Source organism: Choloepus didactylus, chromosome 8 (genome assembly GCF_015220235.1).
Source record: "Choloepus didactylus isolate mChoDid1 chromosome 8, mChoDid1.pri, whole genome shotgun sequence".
Classification (NCBI taxonomy): domain Eukaryota; kingdom Metazoa; phylum Chordata; class Mammalia; order Pilosa; family Megalonychidae; genus Choloepus; species Choloepus didactylus.
Window position 1 is genome coordinate 28,885,713 of NC_051314.1, and position 27,257 is coordinate 28,912,969.

At 35.6% G+C, this 27,257-nt stretch overlaps 1 protein-coding gene across 1 annotated transcript in view; it reads right to left on the minus strand.

Moving 5' to 3' along the window:
* The window catches only part of GAS2L3 (growth arrest specific 2 like 3), a 41,941-nt gene that overhangs the window by 9,532 nt on the left and 5,152 nt on the right, over positions 1–27,257 (minus strand). The window contains exons 2-5 of the mRNA XM_037846834.1: positions 13,271–13,318; positions 8,308–8,476; positions 7,067–7,182; positions 5,042–5,183 (exon numbers count right to left, since the gene is read on the minus strand). Of these exons, the coding sequence (XP_037702762.1) occupies positions 5,042–5,183; positions 7,067–7,182; positions 8,308–8,476; positions 13,271–13,294 (451 nt within the window). The 5' untranslated portion in view covers positions 13,295–13,318. The remainder of the gene's footprint in view (positions 1–5,041; positions 5,184–7,066; positions 7,183–8,307; positions 8,477–13,270; positions 13,319–27,257) is intronic.

Below are 27,257 nucleotides of genomic sequence, written 5' to 3' on the forward strand. Positions count from 1 at the left end.
AGATCAACATTCCCTGAAGAGGAAGAAGGAAGACAGAACTTTTTCCTGGGGGTGAAACAACTGCACACAAAAAAGGGCAATCTCAAAAACTTCCATGTAGGCAGGGCAATGATCAGAAAAATAAGGGCTAAAAAATTATGATCAGTTAAACAGAAGCTATGCTAGAGGTTTAGATTAAGTTGTACCAAATGTCAAAGAACAATTAGAGAACACAGCCAACCAACAATAAAACCCTAGGCAAAAAAGAAAATGACCTCCACAATAAACTAATTGAGAAAATCAGATGCCTAGTGTGCCGGTTTGAGTGTATTGTGTCCCCCAAACGCCATTATCTTTGTGGTCTTGTGTGGGGCAGAAGTTGTGGTGCTGGTTGGATTTGCTTGGAGTGTGCCCCACCCAGCTGTCGGTGATAATTTTGACGAGATGTTCCCACGGAGGCGTGGCCCCGCCCATTCAGGGTGGGCCTTGATCAGTGGAGCTATATAAATGAGCTGACTCAAAGAGAGGAAAGGGAGTGCAGCTGGGAGTGATGTTTTGAAGAGGAGCAAGCTTGCTGGAGAGGAACGTCCTGGGAGAAAGCCGTTTTGAGGCCAGAGCTTTGGAGCAGACGCCGGCTGCCTTCCCAGCTAGCAGAGGTTTTCCGGACGCCATTGGCTGTCCTCCGGTGAAGGTACCCGATTGCTGAGGTGTTACCTTGGATGCTTTGTGGCCTTAAGACTGTAACTGTGTAGTGAAATAAACCCCCGTTTTATAAAAGCCTATCCATCTCTGGTGTTTTGCATTCTGCAGCATTAGCAAACTAGAACACCTAGATACCAGTAAAAAAATCATCAGTCATACTAGAAAGCATGAGGATATGGTTCAAAGGAACAAATTAACACTTTAAATGAGATACAGGAGTTGAAACACCTAATTAAAGATGTTCAAACCAATTTTCTAAATTGATTCAATGAGTTGAAGGAAAATATGGCAAAGGAGATGAAGGACATAAAGACACTGAGTGACCATAAAGAAGAACTCGAAAGCTTGCAAACATAAATGGCAGAATTTATGGGAAGGAAAGGCACAATAGAAGAGATGGAAAACACAATGGAGACATACAACAGCAGATTTGAAGAGGTATAAAAAAGGATTCATGAACTGGAAGACAGGACATCTGAAATCCTGCACTCAAAAGAACAGGATCTCAGGGAATTAACTGACAATATGAAGCGCATGAATATGTAAGTTATGAGTGTCCCAGAAGGAGAAGAGAAGGGAAAAAGGGCAGAAAGAATAACTGAAGAAATAATCACCGAAAATTTCCCAACTCATGAAAGACATAAAATTGCAGGTCCAAGAAGTGCAGTGTACCCAAAACAGAATTGATCCACATAGACCTACTCCAAAGTACTTACTAATCAGATTGTCAAATGCCAAAGACAGAATTGATCCAAATAGACCTACTCCAAGACACTTACCAATCAGACTGTCAAATGCCAAAGACAAAGAGAATTTTGAAAGCAGTAAGAGAAAAGCGATTCATCACATACAAGGGAAGCTTGAAATGACTAAGTGCAGATTTCTCAGCAAGAACCAAGGAGGCGAGAAGGCAGTGGTATATTTTAGGATACTGAAAGAGAAAAACTGCCAACCAAGAATTTCTATTTCTGGCAAAACTGCCCTTCAAAAATGAGGGAGAATTTAAAATATTTACAGATAAACAGACACTGAGAGAGTTCATGAACAAGAGACCTGCTTTACAAAAAAGTACTAAAGGGAGTGCTACAGGCAGATAAGAAAACGCAGGAGAGAGGTTTGGAGAACAACGCAGAAATGAAGACTAACAGTAAGGGTAACTAAAAGGGAGAAAAAAAATAAGATATGACAAAGGACAAAATGGTAGAAGAAAGTACTGCCTTTACAGACACAAACTGGCAGAATGGATAAAAAACAGGATCCATCTATAGGCTGTTTACAAGAGACTCACTTTAGACCCAAGGACAAAAACAGGTTGAAAAGGGAAAGGTTGGAAAAAGATATTTCATGCAAACAGCAACCAGAAAAGAGTGGGAGTAGCTATACTAAAATCAACAAATGGTGTTGGGACAACTACATATCTACATGCAAAAGGATGAATATGAATAAAAAATGAACCAGAATGAATTAAAAACTTAAATGTGATAACTAAAACTATAAAACTCTTAGAAGGAAACACAGGTGAAAATCCATATGACTTTGAATAAGGCAACAGTTTCTCAGATGTGACACCAAAAGCACAAGCAACAAAAAGAAAAATAAATGGCACTTCATCAAAATTAAAAACTTCCATACCTCAAAATGTACTATCAAGAAAGTGAAAAGACAACCCACAGAATGGGAGAAAATATGTTCAAATCATATATTCAATAAAGGTCTAATATCTAGAATATATATAAAGCGCTCTTGCAACTCAACAGTAACAAGACAAATAATCCAATTTTAAAAAGACAAATAATTCAATTAAACAATGGATTTGAATAGACATTTTCCAAAGATACACAAATGGTCAATAAGCACATGAACAGATGCTCAACATCATTATTCATTAGATAAATTCAAATCAAAACCACACTGACACACCACACCTACTAGGACAGCTATAATAATAATAATAATAATAATAATAATAATAATAATAATAATAATAATAATGGACAATAACAAGTGTTGGTGAGGATGTAGAGAAACTGAAACCCTCACACATTGCTGGTAGGTATACAAAATGATGCAGCCATTGTGAAAAACAGTCTGGAAGTTTCCTCAAGAAGTTAAACACAGAATTACCTTATGACCCAGCAATTCTACTTTTAGATACCCAAGAGAATTGAAAATACTTGTTCACACAAAAAATTGCATATGAATGTTCATAGCGGCATTATATGTAGTAGGCAAAAAGTGGAAACAACCAAAATGTCCACCAGCTAATGAATGGATAAACAAAATACAGTACATCTATAAAACAGAATATTATTTAGCCATAAAAAGGAATGAAGTACTGTTATATGCTGCAACCTAGATGAACTTTGAAAGTATGCTAAGTGAAAGAAGCCAGACGCATATTGTATGATTCCATTTATATGAAATCTCCAGAATAAGCCAATTGATAGAGATAGAAAGTGGACGAAGTGGATGGTTGTCAGGGTATAGGGAGAGGGGAAATTGGGACTAATTGCTAGTAGATATGGGGTTTCTTTTTGGCATGATGGAAATGTTCTGGAATTAGACAGTGGTGATGGTTGTACAACATAATGAAAAATTACTAAGTGTACAAAGTGTACACTTAGTAGTTTTTCATTACTAATGAAAATTTAAATTTAAATTTAAAAAAAAAGAGCCAAAATATTAAGCCTAATAGTTGAAGTGTAATTAAATAGGTTTTTTTAAAATAAAGTTTAAAAAAAAAAAACCTGATGATTAGAACTAATGCAAATTGCACCAACGTGGTATTTGTGGTTCATCTACATTTTTTGCTCCTGTTCTTAGAGTTAGAAATGCTAGGGAATTTCTGAATATTAATCTAATAATGCTTTGTGTTATAAAGGACATGGCAGCTGTTCTTCAATTTATGAATAACGTCTAATATATACCCCAAGCACAAAACATACTCTTTCAAAGCAATAAAAGGTCTATATTTGAGTTTAAGTCATAAGTCAATAAAGGCATTTATCCTGAAAATTTTATTATGCCTGTTTTTCTAAACACTTAGAATTAACTTAAAATAGTATATATGTTTTTAAAAACTGCTTTGTGTTCTTAGCAAAATATAAAAAATTGAGGCTCATCTCTTAAACCTTTAGAGAGTAAAAGGATTAGCTCATCAGTTCAATATCTAGAAATAAATTACTGTGACTGACAGTCCTTTACTTAGTCCTATACTGACCTTCAGGACAGTTAGAAGATGCCATCTACTACTAATAATAAATATACAGCAGTATTATATCTTCCCAGAAGCAGCAAACTGGAAACTAGAGAATTCAAAGCATTTCCTCTTCTCTTTGATCTCTAGAAGCTCTATGTGCCATTAAATTAACTGCATTGTCAATAATGATCAACACACCTGGATTAAAGCACGGTGCAATGTGGGTGTGTGTGGGGTGGGATAGCAATCCATTAAATTTTATTCTATACTGGATAGGAGTATCCAGCAGCATTCCAAAGGGGTGGCATGCCCTACCTTGTGTGCAGGCAATAAAGGTGTATGTACTGTCAGTAAAGAATTTAAAAACAATAATAAAATCAACTAAAAGTCAGTTTGCTTTCTATTATCACGATGTACCAGCAATTCTAAATATCAATGATAAAATACTCCTTTCTATTAGGAGAGAATGCTCCCAAGGCTCCTGTATTTGGTATGCTACTGCTTCTATTATAAGATTATAAGTTTTATATATGTATAAATATGTAAAGTACATATAAATACGTAAATGCTTTGGAAAAATACATATACATATATTCTAAAACGTAGAAAGCTACCACTTTAGTCACTGCACAGATACTTTTGTTGACTTACAAGAAATGAGAAAATATGTCAGTAATTCTTTAGTAGAGCATGTCTTTTTCAAAATGAAGTGTCAAAAACATTAATCCATTTCTATAATCAAGTTAACAGCTGTTGTTTACAAGGTAAATCTAAAAGCTGTAAGCATACATCATTTGACCTTCTGTTATTTCTGTAATTTTCTGGTAGAGAAATTACTAGTAATTTAGACTTGGTAGAGTAAGTCTTACTGAAAACCTTAATAATCAAACCATTAGTCTAGAACTTTCCTGTAGTCAACTTATTTAGGAAGCAAAATATTTTTAGAGCATTCTAGATATATGATTTTTATAAATAAAAAGCTCAGTGTATTTGATTTAGAATCTGACTCTCCAATTGTTTCACATATATTGAAAGCATTATATTTTTCTAGGAAAATGAGATGTAGTATTTAAGTTCTTATTTGGAAAGAAAAATCAGACATGAAAGAGGAAAAAAAAAAAAAATCTAATCAACTTTCCAAACAACAACCACAACACTTACCTAAACCTTCAGATTCAAAGAGGTAAGTCTCATCAACCCCAATGTGCCTACACCAGTGAAGGAAGTTTGCAGTATTGTCTCTGGCAAAGAACGAACCTGATGGAGCATCTTTCTTACAAGGCACTTTTCTCATTGGAAAATTCTAGAAAAGACAAAAAATAACCCTAAATATATATCAAGGATATTTTCATTATATATCCATTTTAATAATGCTAAATAAAATCTCAGTGCATTGAATGTAACTAAAAAGTATGTAACATTAGGAAAAAAGGTATCTTAAAATTTTTTTTAAACTTTCTTTCTTTTAAGTATTTTCCAGAAAATGATTCCTAAGAAAACAATCTGGCCAAAATTTTAAAAACTTCTTTTTAAAATGACACAATCTTAATTAAAACCAAAAATAATGATAGCCTAATAATTCCAAAGCACATTTCTACAGTATGCATCTCCATACAGAGTTTAATACAAACACAAAATTATTGCTATGTTGACAGTTAACAGACACTCATTTTTCTTACTTCCTTAAATGGTTCTGAGCCTCTTGAGGAGGCTATCAAATAAGGAAGTAGCAGCCCATTCTTAATTCAAGTTCTCTGAAATTGAAGGTCTGATTTTTACAGTCTTGATTTTTCTACTAGCTGGCCCAAAAGTATTTAGATAATCCTGATGAGGCTGAGGATTTTTTAAATTTTTACTTGAATAGGTAATTCATGCATATGATTAAAAAGATGCAAAACATCCAGTAGAGTATAATATAAATTGTTCTCCCACTCTAACCCTCCGTTCCTCTCCCTAGAAATAACCACTATTACCAGTTCCTTGTATATCCTTCCTGTTGCTACTATTTTCCAGAATTAAAGTAACCTTCTGCATGTTTTCTGATTGTATATATAATACATGCTCATTGCAAAAACAAAAGAAGAAAAACTTCAAACACAGCCAAACACAAAGATGGTTAATGTCACCAAAATCCTCTCATCCACAATTTTAGCAAGACATCTTTCCTGATAATCTCTATGCATATCTATACACATATCTGTTATCTACCAAATGTTACATAAGCTATTCTGAATCTAATTTATGTGTGTTTGCACATGCATACGTAACTATAATACGTAGACGTCTTTTGGGGTCAAAAATAAGACTTAAATAATCACTCCTTATAAATGTATAATATTCTACTGTCTTTAGGTACCATAATCAATTTTTTAAAATTCTCTATTGAAGAACATTTAGGTTGTACCTAATTATTTTTGTATATTCATTTTTGTGAGTTTGAGATTATTTTCTTAGGATAAATTCCTAAAAGTAGAATTATGTATCAAAGGGAGTGTTTATTTTCAATGTGATATATATTACCCACGGTCCCCAAAAGATGATACCACCAACACTGCATGAGTGACCAGAACACAACTCTTGGAAAGACCTCTACTTGATGAAAAGAAAGGAAACCTTATCTATTTCAAATCATGACTTCAGGGTCAATGGAGGACAATTATCTTAAAAAGTTATTATTAATCCAACCAATATTTATAGAATTTAATACTGAGGCAATACATGGAGAGTATACAAAGAATATTAGTAAGAATAATAGCTTCTAACAGTGCTGTGTGCCAAGAACTATCATCAGCTCTTTTCTCATTTAACCCTCACAACAATTCTATAAGAAAGGGCTATTATTGCTCTCAAGAAGAGCTAGTTACTAGATATCTGCTACTTCTAAATACATACCAGGCACTCCACTAGGGACCATATATATATACATATATATATAGTCTCATTTAATTTCACTGAATCCCTACAAATAAATACTATGAGGGAAATGTTAATATCCCCATTTTACAAATGAGGACACTTTTCCAGCTGCTCAAAAAGGTTAAGTAAATTATGCAAATAGCTAGTTGGGGTAGAAGGTTACAAATTTAAGACATGATAAGAAATACATATAAACAAATTAATATGCAACAAGATATAAGATCACTACTCTCTTTTATGATCCTCTTCCACATGCAAACATTTACTTACCCTTGGTTCTTCAGAGTTGCATGTTTTCACCAAATTTTGAAGAACAGCAATCAGTTGGCATAATAATACTCCATTATCAAGTTCTTCCAACAATCTTTCTGCCTTAACTTCAATACCTAAAAATATACTTCAAAGTTAATATTCTTTTGGAAACGGTAAACACAAACAATATGGTAGCAAGTTAATTAAATGGAATCAGATTATAGCTGAAACACTAACAAATATCAAATCAGACTATAAGCACTCATTTTTAGAAGCTATGGCTAAAATGGCTTAAGTGGCAAATTAAATGAAAGACATTGTGATGTAGAAGTACAGAAAAAAAACTAGAGAAAGTTGACAACTATTCCATGTCATTTTTAAAAGGCCCAAGTTTTCTATTTTTCAATATTCACTGTTAAGGCTCAGTTTTGATTCACTGTGCATTACTTCTGTTTGCACAAGAGAAAGATTCTCTAAAAATAAGAGGGACTTTGCTGCAATTTAAAAAATTAAATTGCAATTTTTTAGGAATACCAGCTCTTCACCTGTAAGTAAGTATTTTTATTACATAAACTATAACAATTATTCAAATTCTCAAACCGATATGAGATAATTAGGTAGAGTATGTGGTATGTGTTTATCTTGAGAGGCCAGTTGGACAGGCTTTAGGAGATTACTTTTCACGAAAACATTGAAATGCTATGACAACTTCTGAATTTTTTTCCTTGGGAGAAAGTTCAGAGCATTCATCGTATCCTCTAATAGAGTAAAGAAATTCAATCGCAGACATTCTCCAACCTGAGACCTCCTCCTATGTTTCATCTGTCTCTATCCCTCAATGCCTCCAAAATAGTTATCATTTTAACTATATGTATATACTCTAATCTGAATCCCATGATTTACACAAGATTAAGAAAATAAAAATTGGCAAAATATAGATCCAAAAATTAAACCTTTAAAAATATTTTAATTACCAATACTTTAAAATATTTTAATTATCAATAACAGAAATATTGATTATTCAAAGCTTACTGATTCCTTCAGTTAAATTTCAGATGTCATTATTTAAGTCTCAAGGCTCAGGGTGAATCAGAATTGATCCCCTAACTAGAACATAAGCTTGGTGGGAACAAGGCCATTGGATATTTCATTCACCAGAATATCCCCGGACTCTGGAACACTCCTTGACAGAGTAGGGCTTCCAGTGAATATTTGTTGAATAAGAGGATACAATTTGGGGGTCTCTTTTCAAGACTTACCTAATAAACCAGATAACCAGATTGACAGATCCTCTTGCATAGGCAACAAAGAGGCTTCGTGCCTCACAGCTATCCACTCATCATACTGACAAACATTAGCCAAACCTGGTCCATGTCTGGGGGTCAGAGGACTCCGTGGACTCAGAGGCAAATCTTCTCCAAACCACACCTAGAGAGAACACCAGTCAACTGAACAAGTGCAACTTTTGTTAAAATTATAAACTATATATAATATACGTATATACAGTACTGCAGCAGCTCACAGAAAATATACAAATTAGAAACAATTAGTCCAGACACTTGATACTTTTTCAAAATACTGCAGTCAATGTAAATGAACCCCTAGTTAATTAATGCTTCCAACTCTTAAGTCCAAGTAGGAAAAGTCAACAAATGAGTATATTGCTTTCATTTGTTACCTTAGCAAGCTTAAAATGTTACCTAACCTGAGTCTCAGCATCTCAGCTATAAAAGAGGTTAGTGAAACTTACCTTACAAGATACATTTTTGTAGCATCTAGCATTGGGCCTAACAGATCAAAATGCCATAGAAATAGAAAATGGCATTTTGTAAACTCTAAGGCATAATAAGAGAGTTATGTATTTTAAAAAAAAATCTAAATATTTGGTTTAAAACAGAGTTTGGCAAACTACAGCCCATGGGCAAATTTGGTCTGCCACCTGTATGGTCCAAGAGCTAAGAATTACATTTTCAAATGGGTGTTATGTATGTACCTACATAATATCCTTGATTTTGCCTATTGACCTACAACCCCTAGTTTAGAATAAAATTTGACATAACCATACTATCAAAAGAGCACTTACAAAACTTGGATATATAACTAGATATGCTTTAATATGAGATTTATAGGAAAGACTGCATTGACTCTTGAAATTGTGAAAAAAGCGATTGGGTCATTATGAAGTTACTTAAAAAAAAAAAAAAAGTACGTATAGCTCTTTTCCTTCCCCTTCCTAAGCAATTCAGGAAGGAGTACTGGAGCCCAAGTGAAATGAAGAAGAGTCCTCACAGGGGGCTGCCTGGAATGAGACCCAGAGCCAGGCTGAGGAAAGAGGGCACCCACACTTGGGGACAGCCCTGTGTGGGGCATTAGACCCTCAGCAGGATGTAGGGTGAGGAGGGTGTCCAATGTGTGTGGGGTGGGGTGAGGGATGTGAGCGGGAGGTGAGCGTGCACCCCAATGCAAGGTGTCAGAGCCCAAGTGAGCTGAGAAAGGCACCCACTCAGGGAGCAGCTGGTTGTGACAATGGGAAGTTGGTTACATATAGGGGTATTTATCAAATGGAAGCCACATTTCTCACTGCCAGTGAAGACAGGTACAAATATAGATGAGACAAACTAGAATGAATCAATCCTGTGATGCTGGATTGGAATTGGGAGATATTGAAGTGAACATGGTTTTAAACAGTTATACACAAATATAGAAATATGGATATGAGTGTTAATATATGTATGCATATGTATTTATATATGTACACATAATTACTCCTTAGTTCCATCCACTGAAAGGGCCCAGAAACTCTGTCACTTCAATAGCAGAAAAAGCATAGTTAATGCCCAGATCTTGGCTTCAAAACACCATTCTCTAAGGACTTAATAGAAATGGCTGCTTTGAAAAAGGCTGGAGCAAGGAAAATACAAGAACCTAAAATATCTTGTGCAAAAAAAAAGCAAAGTGCTCAAAGAATGATGGGAACATGTAAAAAGGACACACAAGACATTTTGAAGAGACTTATAGCCAAAAGAGAGTCAATTTCAGCAATGTATTTCTATCAAAATAAATGATAGAAATGGTTAATAATATATTGAAGAATAAAATATTGAATAAAATAGACAACCATGATTCCATACAAATATCAATAAATGAATAAATTGAAAATTTGATGAGGAAAGGGATTCTTAGATAGTTTCAAAATCCTTTCCCCACAAAACACTTACTGATAATAAAGGGGAAAAGAGTAATTTTATAGTAGAAAGCCTAGCAGACACCATCTCAATCAACTGACTAAGGTGAACACCATGAATAACAGGACAAATCAAAATCATATGCCACCTGATAGGATGCAATGAGAAGAACACAAGAGCCCTCTGATATTCCTGACAAAGATGCAGAACCTGAATCTAATCATGAGGAAAAGATCAGGCTAATCTAAACTGAGGGATATTCTACAAAGTAGATGATCTGTAGTATTCAAAAGTGTCAAGACAATTAAAGAAAAGGAAAGACTGAGGAAATGTTTCAGGCTGACAAAGACTAAAAAGACATACCTAAACGCAAGCTATGATTCTGAACTGGGCACTCTGGGGACAACTGGCAAAACCAGAATATAGCCTGAGCAGTGTACTGATGTTAATTTCCTGATTCTGATGATTTTATTGTGGTTCTATATGAGAATGTCCTTGTTTGTGTAAAATACACAATGAAGTATCCAGAGGTGATCAGCATTTGTTTGGCAACTCACACTCAAATGGTTCAGGAAAACAAATTTCTCTGTACTAAACTGACAATTACTCATAGGTTTGAAAAAAAATTTTTTTTAATGGTTAAAATAAAGAGAGAGAGGTATAAGTAAAGGTAAGACTAAGTGAATCTTGACCTTTATTTTTTAAAAACAGATAATGTTCCCCTCTAAAATATATCAAACTTAGTAAGTTCATTTGAGGTGATTCTTACTATACCAAATTAAAAGCCATTGCAACACCACAGTTAACTCAAATGAACTTTGGTAAACAAACAAACAAAAAAATCTGCTTTCAATCTCCTATGATGAGAAACAAACATGTCTAAAAAAAAAAATCCTCAAGGGCAGAGAGAAAATTAATATACACAAGAGGCAAGCAGGGGAAATGAAACCCAATAAAAATCTCAGTAAAAGACAAAGATAAACATAAGTTATTTGGGGGTTGTTATTTCAGGAATATAGAAGACACTATAATAACCTGGGCTATTCAATAGGCTACTAATATTGTTAAAATTTAGATATTAACATGCTGAGAGCTATCATATTGCAGAGATTCTTAATCCATAGGCCATCTACAGATGAACTTGAAGAGGTACATGAACTTGTTTACAGTTCAGCAAAATTTTATGTTTTTGTATCTATAGTGCCTTTGTCTAGAGAGAGAGAGAGTTCATAGCTTTTATCAGATTCTTACAGGGAACTGTGATCCAAAAGAAGTTAGGAACTGTTGTTCATTGATTTGTAGGCGGTAAGCTTATTTCTTAATCAGAATGAGGTACAGAAAAGAAAGGCAAGGAAGATGCTAGTGTGTTAAACTAATAAGAATGCAGGTGATAAATGACTGTCTGCTCTGTGGTTTATGAATAAATAAGTAACTGTGTAATACAGTCAACAGAGAGAGAAGTAAAAATTCTGGAAAGTTCTCACATTCAGCAGGGAAATAAAAACCTTGATGAGATACGTCAAGGGTGCTCATGGAGAAAAATCAGTAAAAGTGGATCTGTGGAATCCAGATCAGAGAAGGTCTCATGGAACCATAAGATAAAACTATATTTAACAAAAAAAAAAAAAAGAAGGTACCAAGTTAAGAAAACATTAAAGACAATTAATGTGGAAATGAAAACAACATGATCAATGAGGCAATGATAAAAAACATTCTATAAGAAATCAAGAAAATAAAATTGACAAGAAATAGATGCCATTTTTGAGACTTGGATAAAAAGGGTATGGATAGAAGTAATCAGATCAAAAACAGGTTTGAGTATTAAGGAGTTCTGAACATCCCGAATGTGGATGGGACAGGACATAAGTAGGGAGGATAAGACCTTCTGGAAGACTGCCACAGATTCCCAAGTCCCCAGAGGAAAACAGTACAATGGAACTTTTTATTACTACTAGAGTAGGTGGACACAGCTGCAAAGCATAGGAGGGAGCACAAGCAGGACCACATTCCAGGTTGTTCTTAGCCACCGGATAAATAAATTTTCTCTAAGCTGTCATCCACTGTTATTTTGACAAGCCTTCTTCCTTAATTATATATATATATATATAAAGGCAAGGCTTCATGATACAGGTACAATCTCCAGTTTCACATCCGGATAATTTTGTTGTACCAGTAGCACAGCCAAACTTCTGCAAAGTGCTACTTTGTGATATACTTTCTATTATGTTATCGCATGTATGCCTCACGTCTACGCTGGAAGATAAGCACTATTATCCTTACCTAAAAGATAAAGAAACAGAGACTCACAGAGGTCAAATAACTTGCAGAGTCTCACAGTCTGAGTGCCAGAACTAGGATCAGAGCTGAAATGGAATGACTTTAAAGTTCTCACTTTCCAAGGCAAATGTTATCACCTATTTGCATATTTCTAAGTAGACCTTCAATGTGATTTTTTAACTTAAGTTAATATTCAGTCATGTCCTACTTATATCTAAAGAAAGGAAACTCAAAAAGATGTAAGAATAACAGCAATACCAAGTCACCCAAATATAAGATTATTCTGGTTGGTCTCATTACCCCATCCTTCCTCCCTCCTCCAAAAAACAAATAAATAAAAAAACACTCTTTAAAATTTTTAATTTTAATACCTGGTAACATACAGGCATGTGCAGGGCACATGTACAGTTATCTAAAATAGTGTTTCAACTGCAAATACATACCAAATTGTAATGGGGGAAATCTAAAAACAATATTCTAATTCTCTTCTCAAGGTAGTACAAATAAGATGGACCCACCAAATCCAAGGTATTTTTGATTCTTATGAATATTCAATACAAACAAAAGCTGAGAATTAAATTCCTTTTCAGAAGAAAATGGAAAGTCAAATTACAGTATTCCTTTCATTAAAATTTGGCATTTAAAAAACTAGTGAAATAAAACAATGCTGTGATGATTTTATTATTTTACTAATTATTATAATACATTTGTATCAATCTCATAATTTAAGTATGTATATTATTCCCAGAAAAACACTTACTTGAATTCCAGGCTGCATGGTCATCTATACTGAATTGAAATTGCTTTTCTGAAAATGAAAGAAAACGTTAATATACAGGCATGGCAGCTTCCCCCCAGCAAATTACAAGATTTAGGAATCTGCTTTTCTGCCCTATTGAATGAAAAAACTAAAACTTTTTCTTCTAGTCAGAATTGGTTGCTATAAGATAATTCAACAATCATTCCTTGCTTCTTACTTCATAAAGAGGAAAATTTGAAACACGCCTTAATATGTAGTTTCTGACACTAGTATCAAAGTAATTCTTGAAGCACCTGGCTAGTAAAATAAAATTAACAATAAAACTTATCCCATATAAAGTCTTCCAGAATTACATATTTTCCTGTAAGCATAATATAAATGTAATGTATAAATAAAATGGAAATGTAAATATTACAACAGCTGATTTTTAAAATCAAGTGCCTCTTAACTTATCTTCATATAAAGATCATACAAGGTGATCCAGACTTTATATAAATTCACAAGCTAACCATAAGCTTCTGCCAGAAGACCAGATAATAAAGATAAACATTCTATTTTAATTGCAAAACAAAAATACTAAATGACTTTCTATAATAAGTTTTCACAAGTAATTTTCTCCATGAGGTCCTAAAGACAAAAACAAAAGGAAGAACAATTGTAGTTCCAATGTACCGTAAAATACAACTTTAATTGTTAGGTTAATGCAATTCCTTAATGTATTTTCAGGGAAAAAAAAAAGTGAAAATTTAATAAGTCTCAGAATAGTATAGACTACATAACCCTAGGATTTTTGATTGCTTAGTAGCAGCATAATAATCTAGTCTATATTTTATTGTAACCCACCACTAAAACATTCTAAGAAAAAATATAGAACAGTTTATAAAAAGGCTATGATGCTATCAACTTCCAGGGAAAAGTTATTTTCTCCTCTAAGTTATACCAGACATACCCCATGCAAGTGCAAACTACACATACCACTTTCCTTTCAGGAACATTTCTTCTAGGACCAAAGTTGAACCTGAGCTAAATCTAACTGAAGAGCCTAATAGTACATTACAGTTTCTTTGTGGGAAGGCAAAGGATAACAGAACATCCTTTTTGATACAGTTTTTCATTCTCTCTACCAAAGCAAAAGGCCAAAGTACAACCGAGCATTAATAATGAGCTTGTTATGCTTCCCACGAGCTAATCCAGTGGGGAATACATTTTCCTTTAGCATAAATAATCCTTTGTCCTCAACAAAGATCCACAGTAAGAAGCTTCTGAGACCATTTTTACAAAATGGCAGCAAAGAAGCTGTTCCCATTAAAATAAGGAGTCCCACATAATCAGACAAGAGCTTTAACAGTTGGAACTGCCAAGCCAAAACAAAAGAAGGCCTTAATTATAAGGCGTGTGCAAATCAAGAACAGTGACACATTCACAAAGAAGCTATCACAAAAATGTTCAGCAGTTGCACTTTCTATGGAAAATCCAACAAAATTAGTTTTATGAAAGAAATTAAGAATTTGTGCAAAATTTTTGTTCACTTGAACTTTAGCAGAAGAGTCGTGTGTGTGTGTGTGTGTGTGTGTGCGTGTGTGTATTTTTTTTTCAAGTCCTTCTTGTGGTAATGGAAAGAACTATCTTCTAAGATGACAAAAATATAACCATCTGGATCATTTTTAAAAGAAATTCTTTATTAAGATAGCACTCAAGTTATAATGTATCTTCATATATGAATGCTATTATATAAAAATATGTTTTTATTGGAAAATTTTTATAAACTGATAGGATTGTATTAATCATCAATTAATTTATGATTAATTTATAAGTCACGATGTCCTAGATTTCAAGAGCAAGTTATCAATATTTTCTAATCATTCACTGTTCTCATTCTAAATCATTTTTGTTTCTCAGGCATTTAATCCCAAGAGTACGTTCTTCTTTTAAATAGTTAGCCCCTGTCCCTGATCTCCAGCACAACCGTTAAGACTTGCATCTTGTTTTATTACCAACTTTCCTCTTTTCCATCTTTCCCTAAAAGTTTCAGTCTCTTTTTTTTTTTTTTTTTCCATATAACCCTATTATACTGAACCATCAACACTTCATTTTTTGGAGTTGAATCTTAATTAGCAACTTTTTGGTTTTATTTTGATTTTGTCTTTTTGGAGACGCCTACTTCAACTCTTTCCCAACTTGAAAAAGTCTTTTCACCTACATTTGGTGCAAAAAAGACCTCTCATGTGACCAGGACCAAAATATACTTTAACCTGCCAAGACTCTTTGACAAGACAAGAAATTTACACATAGACCATAAGAATACTACATTTAACTTTTTAAATCTGGAGAAAATATTGGAAACATAGAATGAGTTTATCCACATGAAATTTGACCAGGATTTGAGGCTAACACACTCATTTTAAAAACATTAAGTTAGCACTTAACGAAAGAGTTATTACTACTATGAGAAGACCATAACTATAGGTCATTTAATATAATTTATCAAATTAAAAAAGAGATAAAACAAGGTTAAATAATCAGAAATCATTAAACAACTTGGAAAGCTTCTTTTACTCACATAAAATTTAATATGGTTGTAAGTTAAAGTAAAAGCTTTAAAATACCCATGCCATAACTGGGAGGCTACTCAGACCCCAGTTTTGTAAGTGAATTACAATTATTTTTGCTAGAATAAAAGCCCTTTGCTCTATTTAGCCTGTCTCCTCATGGGCCTGTCAATTTTGCACATTTTGGTGGCTATATCACTGGTAAGGTTATTATTCATATGGGATACATAATTCATTAATTCATTCATTCAACAGCAGTTATTCACCCCCTTTATTAAAGTAGGCAGCACAGGCAAGAGACACAGTGATGAAGAAAACAGATATGCCCTTATGGAGCTAATGCACCAGTTGGGAAGACTATGAACAAGCAAACACACAAATGAATACATAATGTTAAATCGTGACAACTGACTTGAAGGAAAGAACAGGGTACCACAGGGAAAGTAGCGGGGTCCTACTTTAGAGTTAGATGGAATGATTAGAACTGGTTTGACTGAAAGAAAAACATGAATTTGAAGAGTGGTAGGAATTAGCCAGGCAAAGTGAGGAGGAAGAATTCTATGCATAGAGAATAATTTTTGCAAAGGCTCTGAACTGAGAAAGGGTGACGTATTTCAAGAACTGAAAGAAGCCAGTATGTCTGAAACATACTGGCTCAGGACAGGGCTGAAGAGTTAGGCAGTGGTCCCATCACAGAAGACCATGTTAGGGAAATTAGATTTTATTCTAAGTGTAGTGGAAAGCTACTGAGAGTTTTAACCAAGAGAGTGGTATGATCTAATTCATGGTTTTAAAAGAGCTCTCTGAGGGGGAGACACTAACATGGGAGTGAAACAGAGATAGGTTTAACAGAAAAGGGGGAACAAAAAGAGAGAAAGAGAGAAAAATAAAGTTGTGGGAGAAAGAGGCCAGGAGAAACCATGATAGGAGGAGAAACAGAGTTGGGGTAGAAAGAGTGAGAGCAAAAGAAAAAAGCCTACAGGAAATAAGAGGGGAGAGAGGAAGGAGGAGACATTTTTTAAAAATCTCTCTCTGGCTCCTATATGGAGAGTAGCCAAGATGGGGGAGTTAGGAATCTGCAGCAGTGGTTCAGACAAACGATGGTGAGTGGGCTGGAATCCTGCCTATGTCTCCACTGGAGAGAAGTGAATGGATGTGATATACATTTTGGAGTTAGAATCAACAGGACTTATTAATGGTTAGGTATGGATGGGGCAAAGAAGAGGAAGTAAGAGCAGAATGAAATGTCAACAAGGCCTCCTAGGTTTTTGGTTTAAGCAATAGAATAGAGATGGTGATGGCATTTACATAGAGGATGATAGGAATCTAAACAAATTAAAGCATGGGAAAAACAGCATAGAAAAATCAAGAGTGCAGAGTTTTGGTTATGTTTAATATGAGAAGCCTTTAAAGACATGCAAATGGCAATGTAAGTTGGCACTTAGAAATACTAATCTAGAACTGAGAGTTCAGGAGTAGAGATAGAAACCATCAGCATACACCTGAGTGATACAGTCACTAGAAAGAATGAGCTCACCTGAGAAAGTAATGGAGCCAGATCTAACAAGAAGTCCTATGAAAACCCAAGATTTCGACATTGGAGAAGGAGCTAGAAAAGGAGAGATTCCTCATCATCTCAACTAATCCAGGCTTGTAACTTTTTTGATTTACCTTTTCTCACTAGCCCTTCCTGATTAGCTTGAATTAATTCTGATTACACCTCTAACTCCTGAATTCACATAGCATTTCTTTCAAGCTCTTGCTTGTGTGGTCCCTTGTACTACTCTGAGTTACTCTTGTACATTGCTTAGTCAAGTATAACTTCCTGGACTGCTGTTGGAAATAGTGTTTATAGAAGTATTCAAGTACAAAGTTTTGGAAGCAGTTTTTGTCAGGAAATGTGAAAATCCCTAGAAAATACAATTGGGTTGCCTCCCTTCTCTGCAATGTTTGTGCTATAGAAGAAATGTGACAGCAAAGCTTGGAAGCAGTCTCATAGTAGACACAAATCCAACAGGAAACTAGATCTAGGGACAAGACTGATTACTTTAAATCCTAACAATTCTCAGGAAGAGAAAAAGAGGTGAGTAAGAATTCATACTCCTGTCTTTTGGACCCTTGGAATTTGCTTAAGCCACTCTTTCCCTTTCATTCCATCACATTTTGTTTTTTTTTTCACTTATTGTATTACTTCTCAGGTAATCTGAAATAAATGATTTTGGCACTCATCAACAAGTCCAAGTTGAAGATGTACAATGGTTACTGATTAAGATACCAGTAAGTCAAATGAGCTGCCTGGCAGACCAGAGAAATCACTAAGAAAAAAATGACTAAGACTGCTGTGCAGGCAGGAGGTCCAAGTGAATGAGAAAAAAACAGCTGTATCAAGGGGCAAGGATTCTGATTCCTACCCAGGATTTCATACTGTTGCTTCGTAATACATCTTTATTACATCTTAAGTAGGCTGCATCTGTGGTAGACATAATAATGTGCAAAGATGTCCACATCCTAATCCCAATAACCTGTAAATTTGTTACCTTAAAGGTAAAGGTAAGTCTGGGGGTTGATAAAATTAAGGAGAGTATCCTGGGGGAGAATATCCTGGATTAGCCAGGTGGGCTAATCCCACCTTTTTTTGTAATCAAAAGAGTCCTTAAAAGAGGGAGGCAAAGCAGTCAGAAATGCAGGTTATGTGAGGACGGAAACGGAGAGAAGAAGAGAAGGAGATGTCACAACACAAGCAGAGACTCAAAGAGAGAGAGACTTGACAGAATTGAAGATGCTGCTGGCTTTGAATATGAAGGATGGGACCATGAGCCAAAGAATGCAGGCAGCCTCTAGAAGTTGGAAAAGGCTAGGAAACAGATTCTCACCTGGAGCCTCCAGAAGGAAGGCAGCCCTACTGACACCTTGATTTTAGCCCCTTAAGACTCACTTCAGAACCATAAGATAATAAATTTTTGATGGTTTAAGCCACTAAACTTGTAGTAATTTGTTATTGCAGTAATAGGAAACTAATATGCCATCTTGAGTGAAGAAAGGAAGATTTGCTCAGAAGTTCAGGACATTTGATCTAGAGAGAACAGTATGTATCCAAAATATGTCTACAAGATGCAGTGACCCCCCAACAAGTTTTAAAAAATGGGTAAAAGGGCATTACCTGTATATAACATGCTTAAAAAAGATCCAAAATTTATCGGTAAAACCCACTGTGAGTGCTATGTGTTTGCTGTCATCATCATCCTCAACAAATGGTCCTGGCTTTGTATATCTGAGATCAATTATTCATTCATTACTTTAAATATTTACAAGGGCCTCCTGTGCTTACTATCTCAAGGAACAGCACCAACATTTACCAAGTTACCAAGTCACCCCTGATTCCTTCCCCTCTCACATTTCAACTCCCTTCCTCAGCCAAAACAATCAGTGAATATATCTTGTAGCTTCTACCTCCAATATTTCTCTTCAATACCCACAGCAACTCCTCTAGTTCAAGTGACCACCTTTCTTTGGGTCTATGAAACAGCCTCCAATCAGTCATCATTTCCCCAGCATTGCCAGCCCCTAACCTGTTCTTCATGTACTGTGTCCAGAGAAATTCTTCTGAAACTCTGATCTCACCTCATGTTACTCTCCCCTACTTAAAACCCTAAATAGCTTTCTACTGCCTTCAGGAAAAAGCCCAAAAGCCTTAACAAAGTTAACAAAGTCTTCCAGTATCTCCTCCAGCCTCCAGGCATATTGAACTTCGTTTAGACTCTTCAAGCACCATGATCTCTCACCTCTGGGTCTTTTCACATGTTTTTCCATCTACATGGAACACTTTTCTTCCTCCTCTCTTCCAGAGTCACCCTTATATATCCTTTAGGTATAAAACTAGATATTCAAATCCTCCAAAAACCTCCCTTGACCACTTCTTGCCTCATTCTATGCTATATAGTAATATACAATATGTTTCTATTGCACTGTACTCTATTTTTATACTTTTTATAAGATCCTTAAGGGAAGTAACATTCTCCATTTCTTATACTTCCTTGCAGAAGTGAGCACTACAATTAGTGCTGGAATTATTCTTGAATAAAAAAAAATGCTTGTGTTTATCACTAAAGGTAATATGAAATGATAATGAAATGAATCTGTGGTATATTCATTTAATGAAAAAGCAACTTCTAGAGCAGATGAAGACCTTTAAGAGAGAGAAATGACATTTACAGTTTAATAAAACATCATGTTATTTGCAAAATATAGAGACTGTTCCTTTGTTGAGAGTGTTTGCTTTTTACTTGAAATTTTCCTCGTGCAATGTTTGGCAGAGATTCAACATGAATAACTTTAAACTTTATAAGAGATAGAATTATTAGCTTGTCATATAATTTTGTGGGACATTTCAGTTTCAATATATAAAAAGAACTTGAGAAAATCAATTTACCTGTACATGTGGTAGACTAAAAGACTGAATTGTTCAACACAAAGAGTGAGACCTAATGTAAACTATGAACTATAGTTATAGTATAATTATAATAATATTGTTTCATCAATTGTAACAAAATTTGACACTAATGCAAAAGGTTAATAATAGGGAAAATGGTATTGTGGGGGGGGTATATGAAAACTCTGTACTTTCTGCATGATTTTTCTGTAAACCTACAATGGCAAGAAAAAAAAATACTGCATAGAAAACATACACATACACAAACAGTAATATAAAGAAATGTAAGAACATCTAAATGTCCATGAACAGGAAACTTCCCAAATAACTTACCTGGCATTCAATCAATAGACTCATTCACTGTATGAATGAAATTCACAGAAAGAATAAGATAGGAGTATATCAAGAGAGGTGAGGCAAGATGGCAGAGTGGTGAGATGTGGAATCTAGTGACTCTTCTAGGGCAGCTGGTAAATAGCCAGGAACTGTATGGAACAGCTGCTTCAGGGACTTCTGTGACCAGTCATGTATCATACACCAATGTGAAATGGGTGGAAGGGTTGAAAGCACAGCAAAAAACTGTAAGTCTCCCTGGCCAGGGGGGCTAGTGCCCCCCACCCACCCCGAGCTGGTTCCTTGGAGCTGGTTCCTCGAGGGAAAAAGAAACAACCTGTGCTGGGAGCAAGAAGGGGGGCTCAACGCAGCACCACCTGCAGAATTAATTAACAAATTCGGACAGCTGAATAAAAGCTCTAAGCACAGAAAAACCAGGAGCAGGCACCAAAGGAGCTGGGAGGAATGCGTCCAGCAGAGAGGAGGTGGGACTGAAAATAAAAACAACAAAAAAAACCAGAGACTTTTGGAGTCGAAAGTGTTCAGAATACTGGAAAAGGGCTGGGCTCCAAGAAAAAGAGGCACATAGAGATGGTTACCAAATCAGGTTCTAGCTTCCAAACCCGGGGAGTTGGGGTCCTGCTCTGAAAAGGGTTTTTTTGTTTCTTTGTTTGTCTGTCTGTTTTGCTTGCTTGCTCTCCAACACTATCTTTTTATTTTCAATAGCCCATCAGAGTTCCTGCTTCAGCACTGCCCTGGGCAAGGGTGAAATTAAGAATTAAAGTTGCGTGAGGGTAACTATTCAGGTAAAAGAGATAAGAGCCTAAAGGGCTCTCTTTAAATAGCCCATACCTGGACTGAGAAACCTGGAAGCTGGGGAAAAGCCTTGAAAGGGATTTTCTTTCTTTCTTTCTTTCTTTTTTTTTTTTTGAAACAACTATTCTAAGTAGGTTATTACAGAAAGCCTCAGATATTTACAATCAGCCCCTGGATCCTGGCAAGGGTGGGGCTAAGATAGGTCTGAGAGATAAAGCAATGAGTCTAGTGGTCTAGTGGAGGAGACAATTCCCTAAAGGGCATAACTTCCCCAAGGCAAGGAAGGTGGGGTCAAGTTCAAGTGGTAGCCCTCCCTCAGAGAACTCAGAGCCCAGGGGTTGGAAAACAGAAACCAGCTTGAGTCAGCCATGCCCAGGGCAGGGACAGGTTCTGCAGAGAATTAAAGGCACCTATGGCACCTGTTTACACTTGTGGGGAGCTGCAGGCTGACAAGCACTGCCTGTTGGACAGGATAGGAAAAGTGCAGAGTCTAGAGCTTCACAGGAAGGTCTGACAACCTGCAGAATCTCATTCTCAGAGAAACTTCATACTCTCTTCCTGAGACCTGAGCTTCTCTGGACTGGGAAAATCTGACTGGGGTCAATCATATGGGGAGAACCTCTCACAAAAAGTTTACATAGAGACAGCGCAAGAACCAGAAAAACAACAGGTGGAAAATTCTCAACTAAACAGAAGCTAGGTTAGAGGTCTAGAATAAGGTGAACTGCATGATAAAGAACAAACAGAGAATGAAGCCAACCAACAAGAAAACCATAGGTAAAAGAGTGAAAACAAACTCCAGAATAAACTAATCAAGAAAATCAGATACCTAGATAGCTAAAAATAAAGAGCCATACTAGGAAACATGAAAATATGGACCAGCCTAAGGAAAAAAACTAACACTTCAACTGAGATACAGGAATTGAAACAACTAATTAATAACCAAACAAATCTCCTAAACAAATTCAAAAATCAAATCAATGGGCTGAGGGAACATATGGCAAAAGAGATGAAGGACATAAAGAAAACATTGGTGGTAAACATCAGGAGGAACTTGAAAGTTTTAGAAAACAAATGGCAGAACTTACAGGAATGAAAGGCACAACAGAAGAGATGAAAAACACAATGCACACTTACAACACCAGATTTGAAGAGGCAGAAGAAAGTATAAGTGCACTAGTACAGACCATTGAAATCCTACACACAAAGGTATAGATAGGGAAAAAAATGAAAAAATATGAGCAGGGTCTTAGGGAACTGAATGACAACATGAAGCACTTGAATATATGTGTCATGGGTGTCCCAAAAGGAGAAGAGAAGGGAAAGGGGGCAGAAAGAATAATAGAAGAAATAATCACTAAAAATTTCCCATCTTGTATGAAAGACATAGAACTACAGATTAAAGAAGTACAGCATACCCCAAAAAGAATAGATCCCAATAGACCTACTCCAAGACACTTACTGATCAGATTGTCCAATGTCAAAGGCAAAGAGAATTCTGAAAGCAGCAAGAGAAAAGCAATCTATCATATACAAGGGAAGCTCAATAAGACTATGTACAGATTTCTCTGCAGAAACCATGGAGGTGAGAAGACAGTGGTATAATATATTTAAGATACTGAAAGAGAAAAACTACCAACCAAGAATTCTATATCCAGCAAAACTGTCTTTCAAAAATGATGGGGAGATTAAAATATTTTCAGAAAAACAGACATTTTGTGAATAAATGACCTGTGCTTCAAGAAATATTAAAGGGAGTGTGACAGGCTTATAGGAAAAGACATGAGTCAGAGGTTTGGAGAAGAGTGTAGAAATGATGACTATCAGGAAGGGTAAAAGGAGAGAGAGAGAAAAAATAAGATATGATATATAAAAACCAAAAGATAAAATGGTAAAAGAAAGTACTGCTCTTATAGTAATAACATTAAATGTTAATGGATTAAACTCCCCAATGAAAAGACATGGACTGGCAGAATGGATTAAAAAACAGGACCCATTTATATGCAGTCTATAAAAAACTCACTTTAGACACAAGGACAAAAACAGGCTGAAAGTGAAAGGTTGGAAAAAGATATTTCATGCACACAACAATCAGAAAAATGTGGGAGTAGCTTTTTAATATCGGATAAATTAGACTTTCAAATATGAAACATTAAAAGAGAGAAAGAAGGACACTACATTCAAAATAAGGGACAATTCATCAAGAAAACTTAACAATCATAAATATTTATGCACCGATCCAGAGTGCCCCAACATACATGAGGCAAACATTGACAACACTAAAGGGAGAAGTAGACAGCTCTACAATAACAGCTGAAGACTTCAATACACCACTGTCATCAGTGGATAGACTATCTAGACAGAGGATCAATAAGGAAACAGAGACGTTGACTTGTATGACAAATGAACTAGACTTGACAGACATTTATAGAACACTACACCCCATAACAGCAGGATACACATTCTTCCCAAGTGCTCATGTATCATTCTCTATGATAGACCTCAAGTTGAGTCACAAGGCAAGTCTCAACAAATTAAAAAAAACTGATATTATACAAAACATCTTCTCAGATCACATTGGAATGAAGTTGGAAATCAATAACAGGCAGACAGTTACAAAATACACAAATAAATGGAGGCTAAACAACACACTCTTAGACAACCAGTTGGTAAAGGAAGAAATTACAAGAGAAATTAGTAAATACCTTGAGGCAAATGACAATGAAAATACAACACATCAAATCATAGGATGCAGCAAAGGCGGTACTGAGAGGGAACTTTATTGCCTTAATGCCTATAATAAAAGAGAAGAGAAAAAATTGAGGAATTAACTGTTCATCTGGAGGAACTAGAGAAAGAACAGCAAACTATCCCCAAAGCAAAGAGAAGGAAAGAAATAACAAAGATTGGAGCAGAAATAAATGAAATTGAGAACAGGAAAACAATAGAGAAAATCAACAAAACCAGAAATTGGTTCTTTGAGAAAATCAATCAAATCGATGGATCCTTAGCTAGGCTAACAAAAAGAAAAAAAAAAAAAAAAAAGAGCAGATGCAAATAAACACAATCAGAAATGGGAAAAGGGACATAACTAATGACCCCACAGAAATAAAGGAGATAACGAGAGGGTACTACAAGCCACAATATGCTAATAAACTAGACAAGTTAGACAAAATCGACAAATTCCTAGAAAAGCATAAACAACCAACATTGACTCAAAAAGAAATAAATGACCTCAACAAACCAATCACAAGTAAAGAGACTGAATCAGTCATCATAAGGTTCCCAAAAAAGAAAAGCCCAGGACCAGATGGCTTCACATGTGAATTCTACCAAGCATTCAAGAAAGAATTAATACCAATCCTGCTCAAACTCTTCAAAAAATTTGAAGAGGAGGGAAAGCTACCTAACTCATTCTATGAAAACAACATCACCCTAATACCAAAGTCAGACACAGATACTACAAAAAAAGAAAATTGTAGACCAATCTCTTTAATGAATACAGAGGCAAAAATCCTCAGCAAAATACTTGAAAATCAAATCCAGCAGCACATAAAAGACCAAGGAGGATTTATTCCATGTATGCAAGGCTGGTTCAACACAAGAAAATCAATTAATGTAATACACCACATCAATAAATCAAAGCAGAAGAAACACATGATCATCTCGATCGATGCAGAAAAGGCATTTGACAAAATTCAACATCCTTTCTTGATGAAAACACTTCAAAGGATAGGAATAGAAGGGAGCTTTCTCAATATTATAAAGGCAATATACGAAAAACCCACAGCTAACATCATACTCAATGGGGAAAGATGAAAGCTTTCCCTCTAAGATCAGGAACAAGACAGGGTTGCCCACTGTCACCACTGTTACTCAGCATTGTGCTGGAAGTTCTAGCTAGATCAATTAGGCAAGGAAAAGAAATAAAAGGCATCCAAATCGGAGAGGAAGAAGTAAAACTTTCACTGTTTGCAGACAACATTATCCTATATGTAGAAAATCCAGAAAAATCTACAGCAAATCTACTAGAGCTAATCAATGAATACAGCAAAGTGGCAGGCTACAAGATCACAACATGCAAAAATCAGTAGTGTTCCTATACACAAATAATGAGCAACAGGAGGAGGAAATCAAGAAAAAAATTCCATTTACAACAGCAACCAAAAGAATCAAGTATTTAGGAATAAGATTAACCAAGGCCACAAAAGACCTATACAGAGAAAACTACAAGAAACTGCTAAAAGAAAACAAACAGGACCTAAAAAATGGAAGACCATACTGTGTTCATGGATTGGAAGACTAAATATAGTTAAGATGTCAATTCTACCTAAGCTGACTTGTAGATTCAATGCAATATTAATTAAAATCCCAACAACTTACTTTTCAGAAATAGCAAAACAAACAACCAAATTTATTTGGAAGGGAAGGGTGCCCTGAATAGCCAAAAATATCTTAACAAAGAGGAACGAAGTGGGAGGTCTCACACTACCTGACTTTCAAGCATACTACAAAGCTACAGTGGTCAAAACAGCATGGTACTTGTGGCATAAAGATAGATATACCGACCAATGGAATCGAATTGAGTGTTCAGAAACAGACCCTCTCATCTATGGACAACTGATCTTTGATAAGGCAGTCAACCCAAAGCAACTGGGACAGAGTAGCCTCTTCGATAAATCACGTTTGGAGAACTGAATATCCATATTCAAAACAATGAAAGAGGACTCTTCTCTCACACCCTATACAAAAATTAACTCGAAATGGATCAAAGACCTAAACATTAGTGCTAAGACTGTAAGACTTTTAGAAGAAAATGTAAGCAAATATCTTAAAGATATTGTGATAGGCGATGGTTTCCTAGACCTTATACTCAAAGGGCGAGCAGTGTAAGAAAAAAGTTAAATGGTATCTCCTCAAAATTAAACACTTTTGTACATCAAAGAACTTTGTCAGAAAAATTAAAAGGCAGCCTATGCAATGGGAGACAATATTTGGAAACCACATATCAGATAAGGGTGTAATATCCAGAATATATAAAGAGATCTAACAACTCAACAACAAAAAGACAACCTAATTTTTTAAAGGGCAAAAGACATGGATAGACACTTTTCTGAAGAGGAAATACAAATGGCTCAAAAACATATCAAAAGATGCTCAACTTCACTGGTTATTAGGGAAATGCAAATCAAAACCACAATGAGATATCTCACACCTACTAGAATAGCCATCATCAATAAAACAGAAAATTACAAGTGCTGGAGAGGATGTGGAGAAAGAGGCATACTAATTCACTGTTGGTGGGAATGTAGAATGGTGCAGCCACTCTAGTTACAAATTCACAGTTCTACAGCCATAAAAGTGTCCAACGAAGCATAAACATGAGTATACCTTTACTGGAGAAAGGCTGTTGGTGTCTGGAAAACCTCTGTTAGCTCAGAAGTAGCTGGCATCTGCTTGCTCCCAGGTTGCATTTCAAAATGGCCTTCTCCAAAATGTCTCTAGGCAAACTCTGGGATAGTATCTCCAAAGTGTCAGACAAGCTTGCTTTCAATGGCCATCTCCAAAATGTCTATCTCAGCTGCAGCACTGTGGTCCTTCTGTCTGAGCTCTTACAGGGCTCCAGTAAATTAAACAAGACCCACCCTCAGTGGGTGGGGCCACACCTCCATGGAAATAATCTAATCAAAGGTATTACCCATAGTTGGGTGGGTCTCATCTCCACAGAAACAACCTAATCCAAAAATTCCAACCTAATCAACACTAATTCGTCTGCCCCAACAAGATTGCATTAAAGAACACGGTATTTTGGGGGACATAATACAACCAAACCAGCACAGTGGCCTAAGGGTACAGTGAC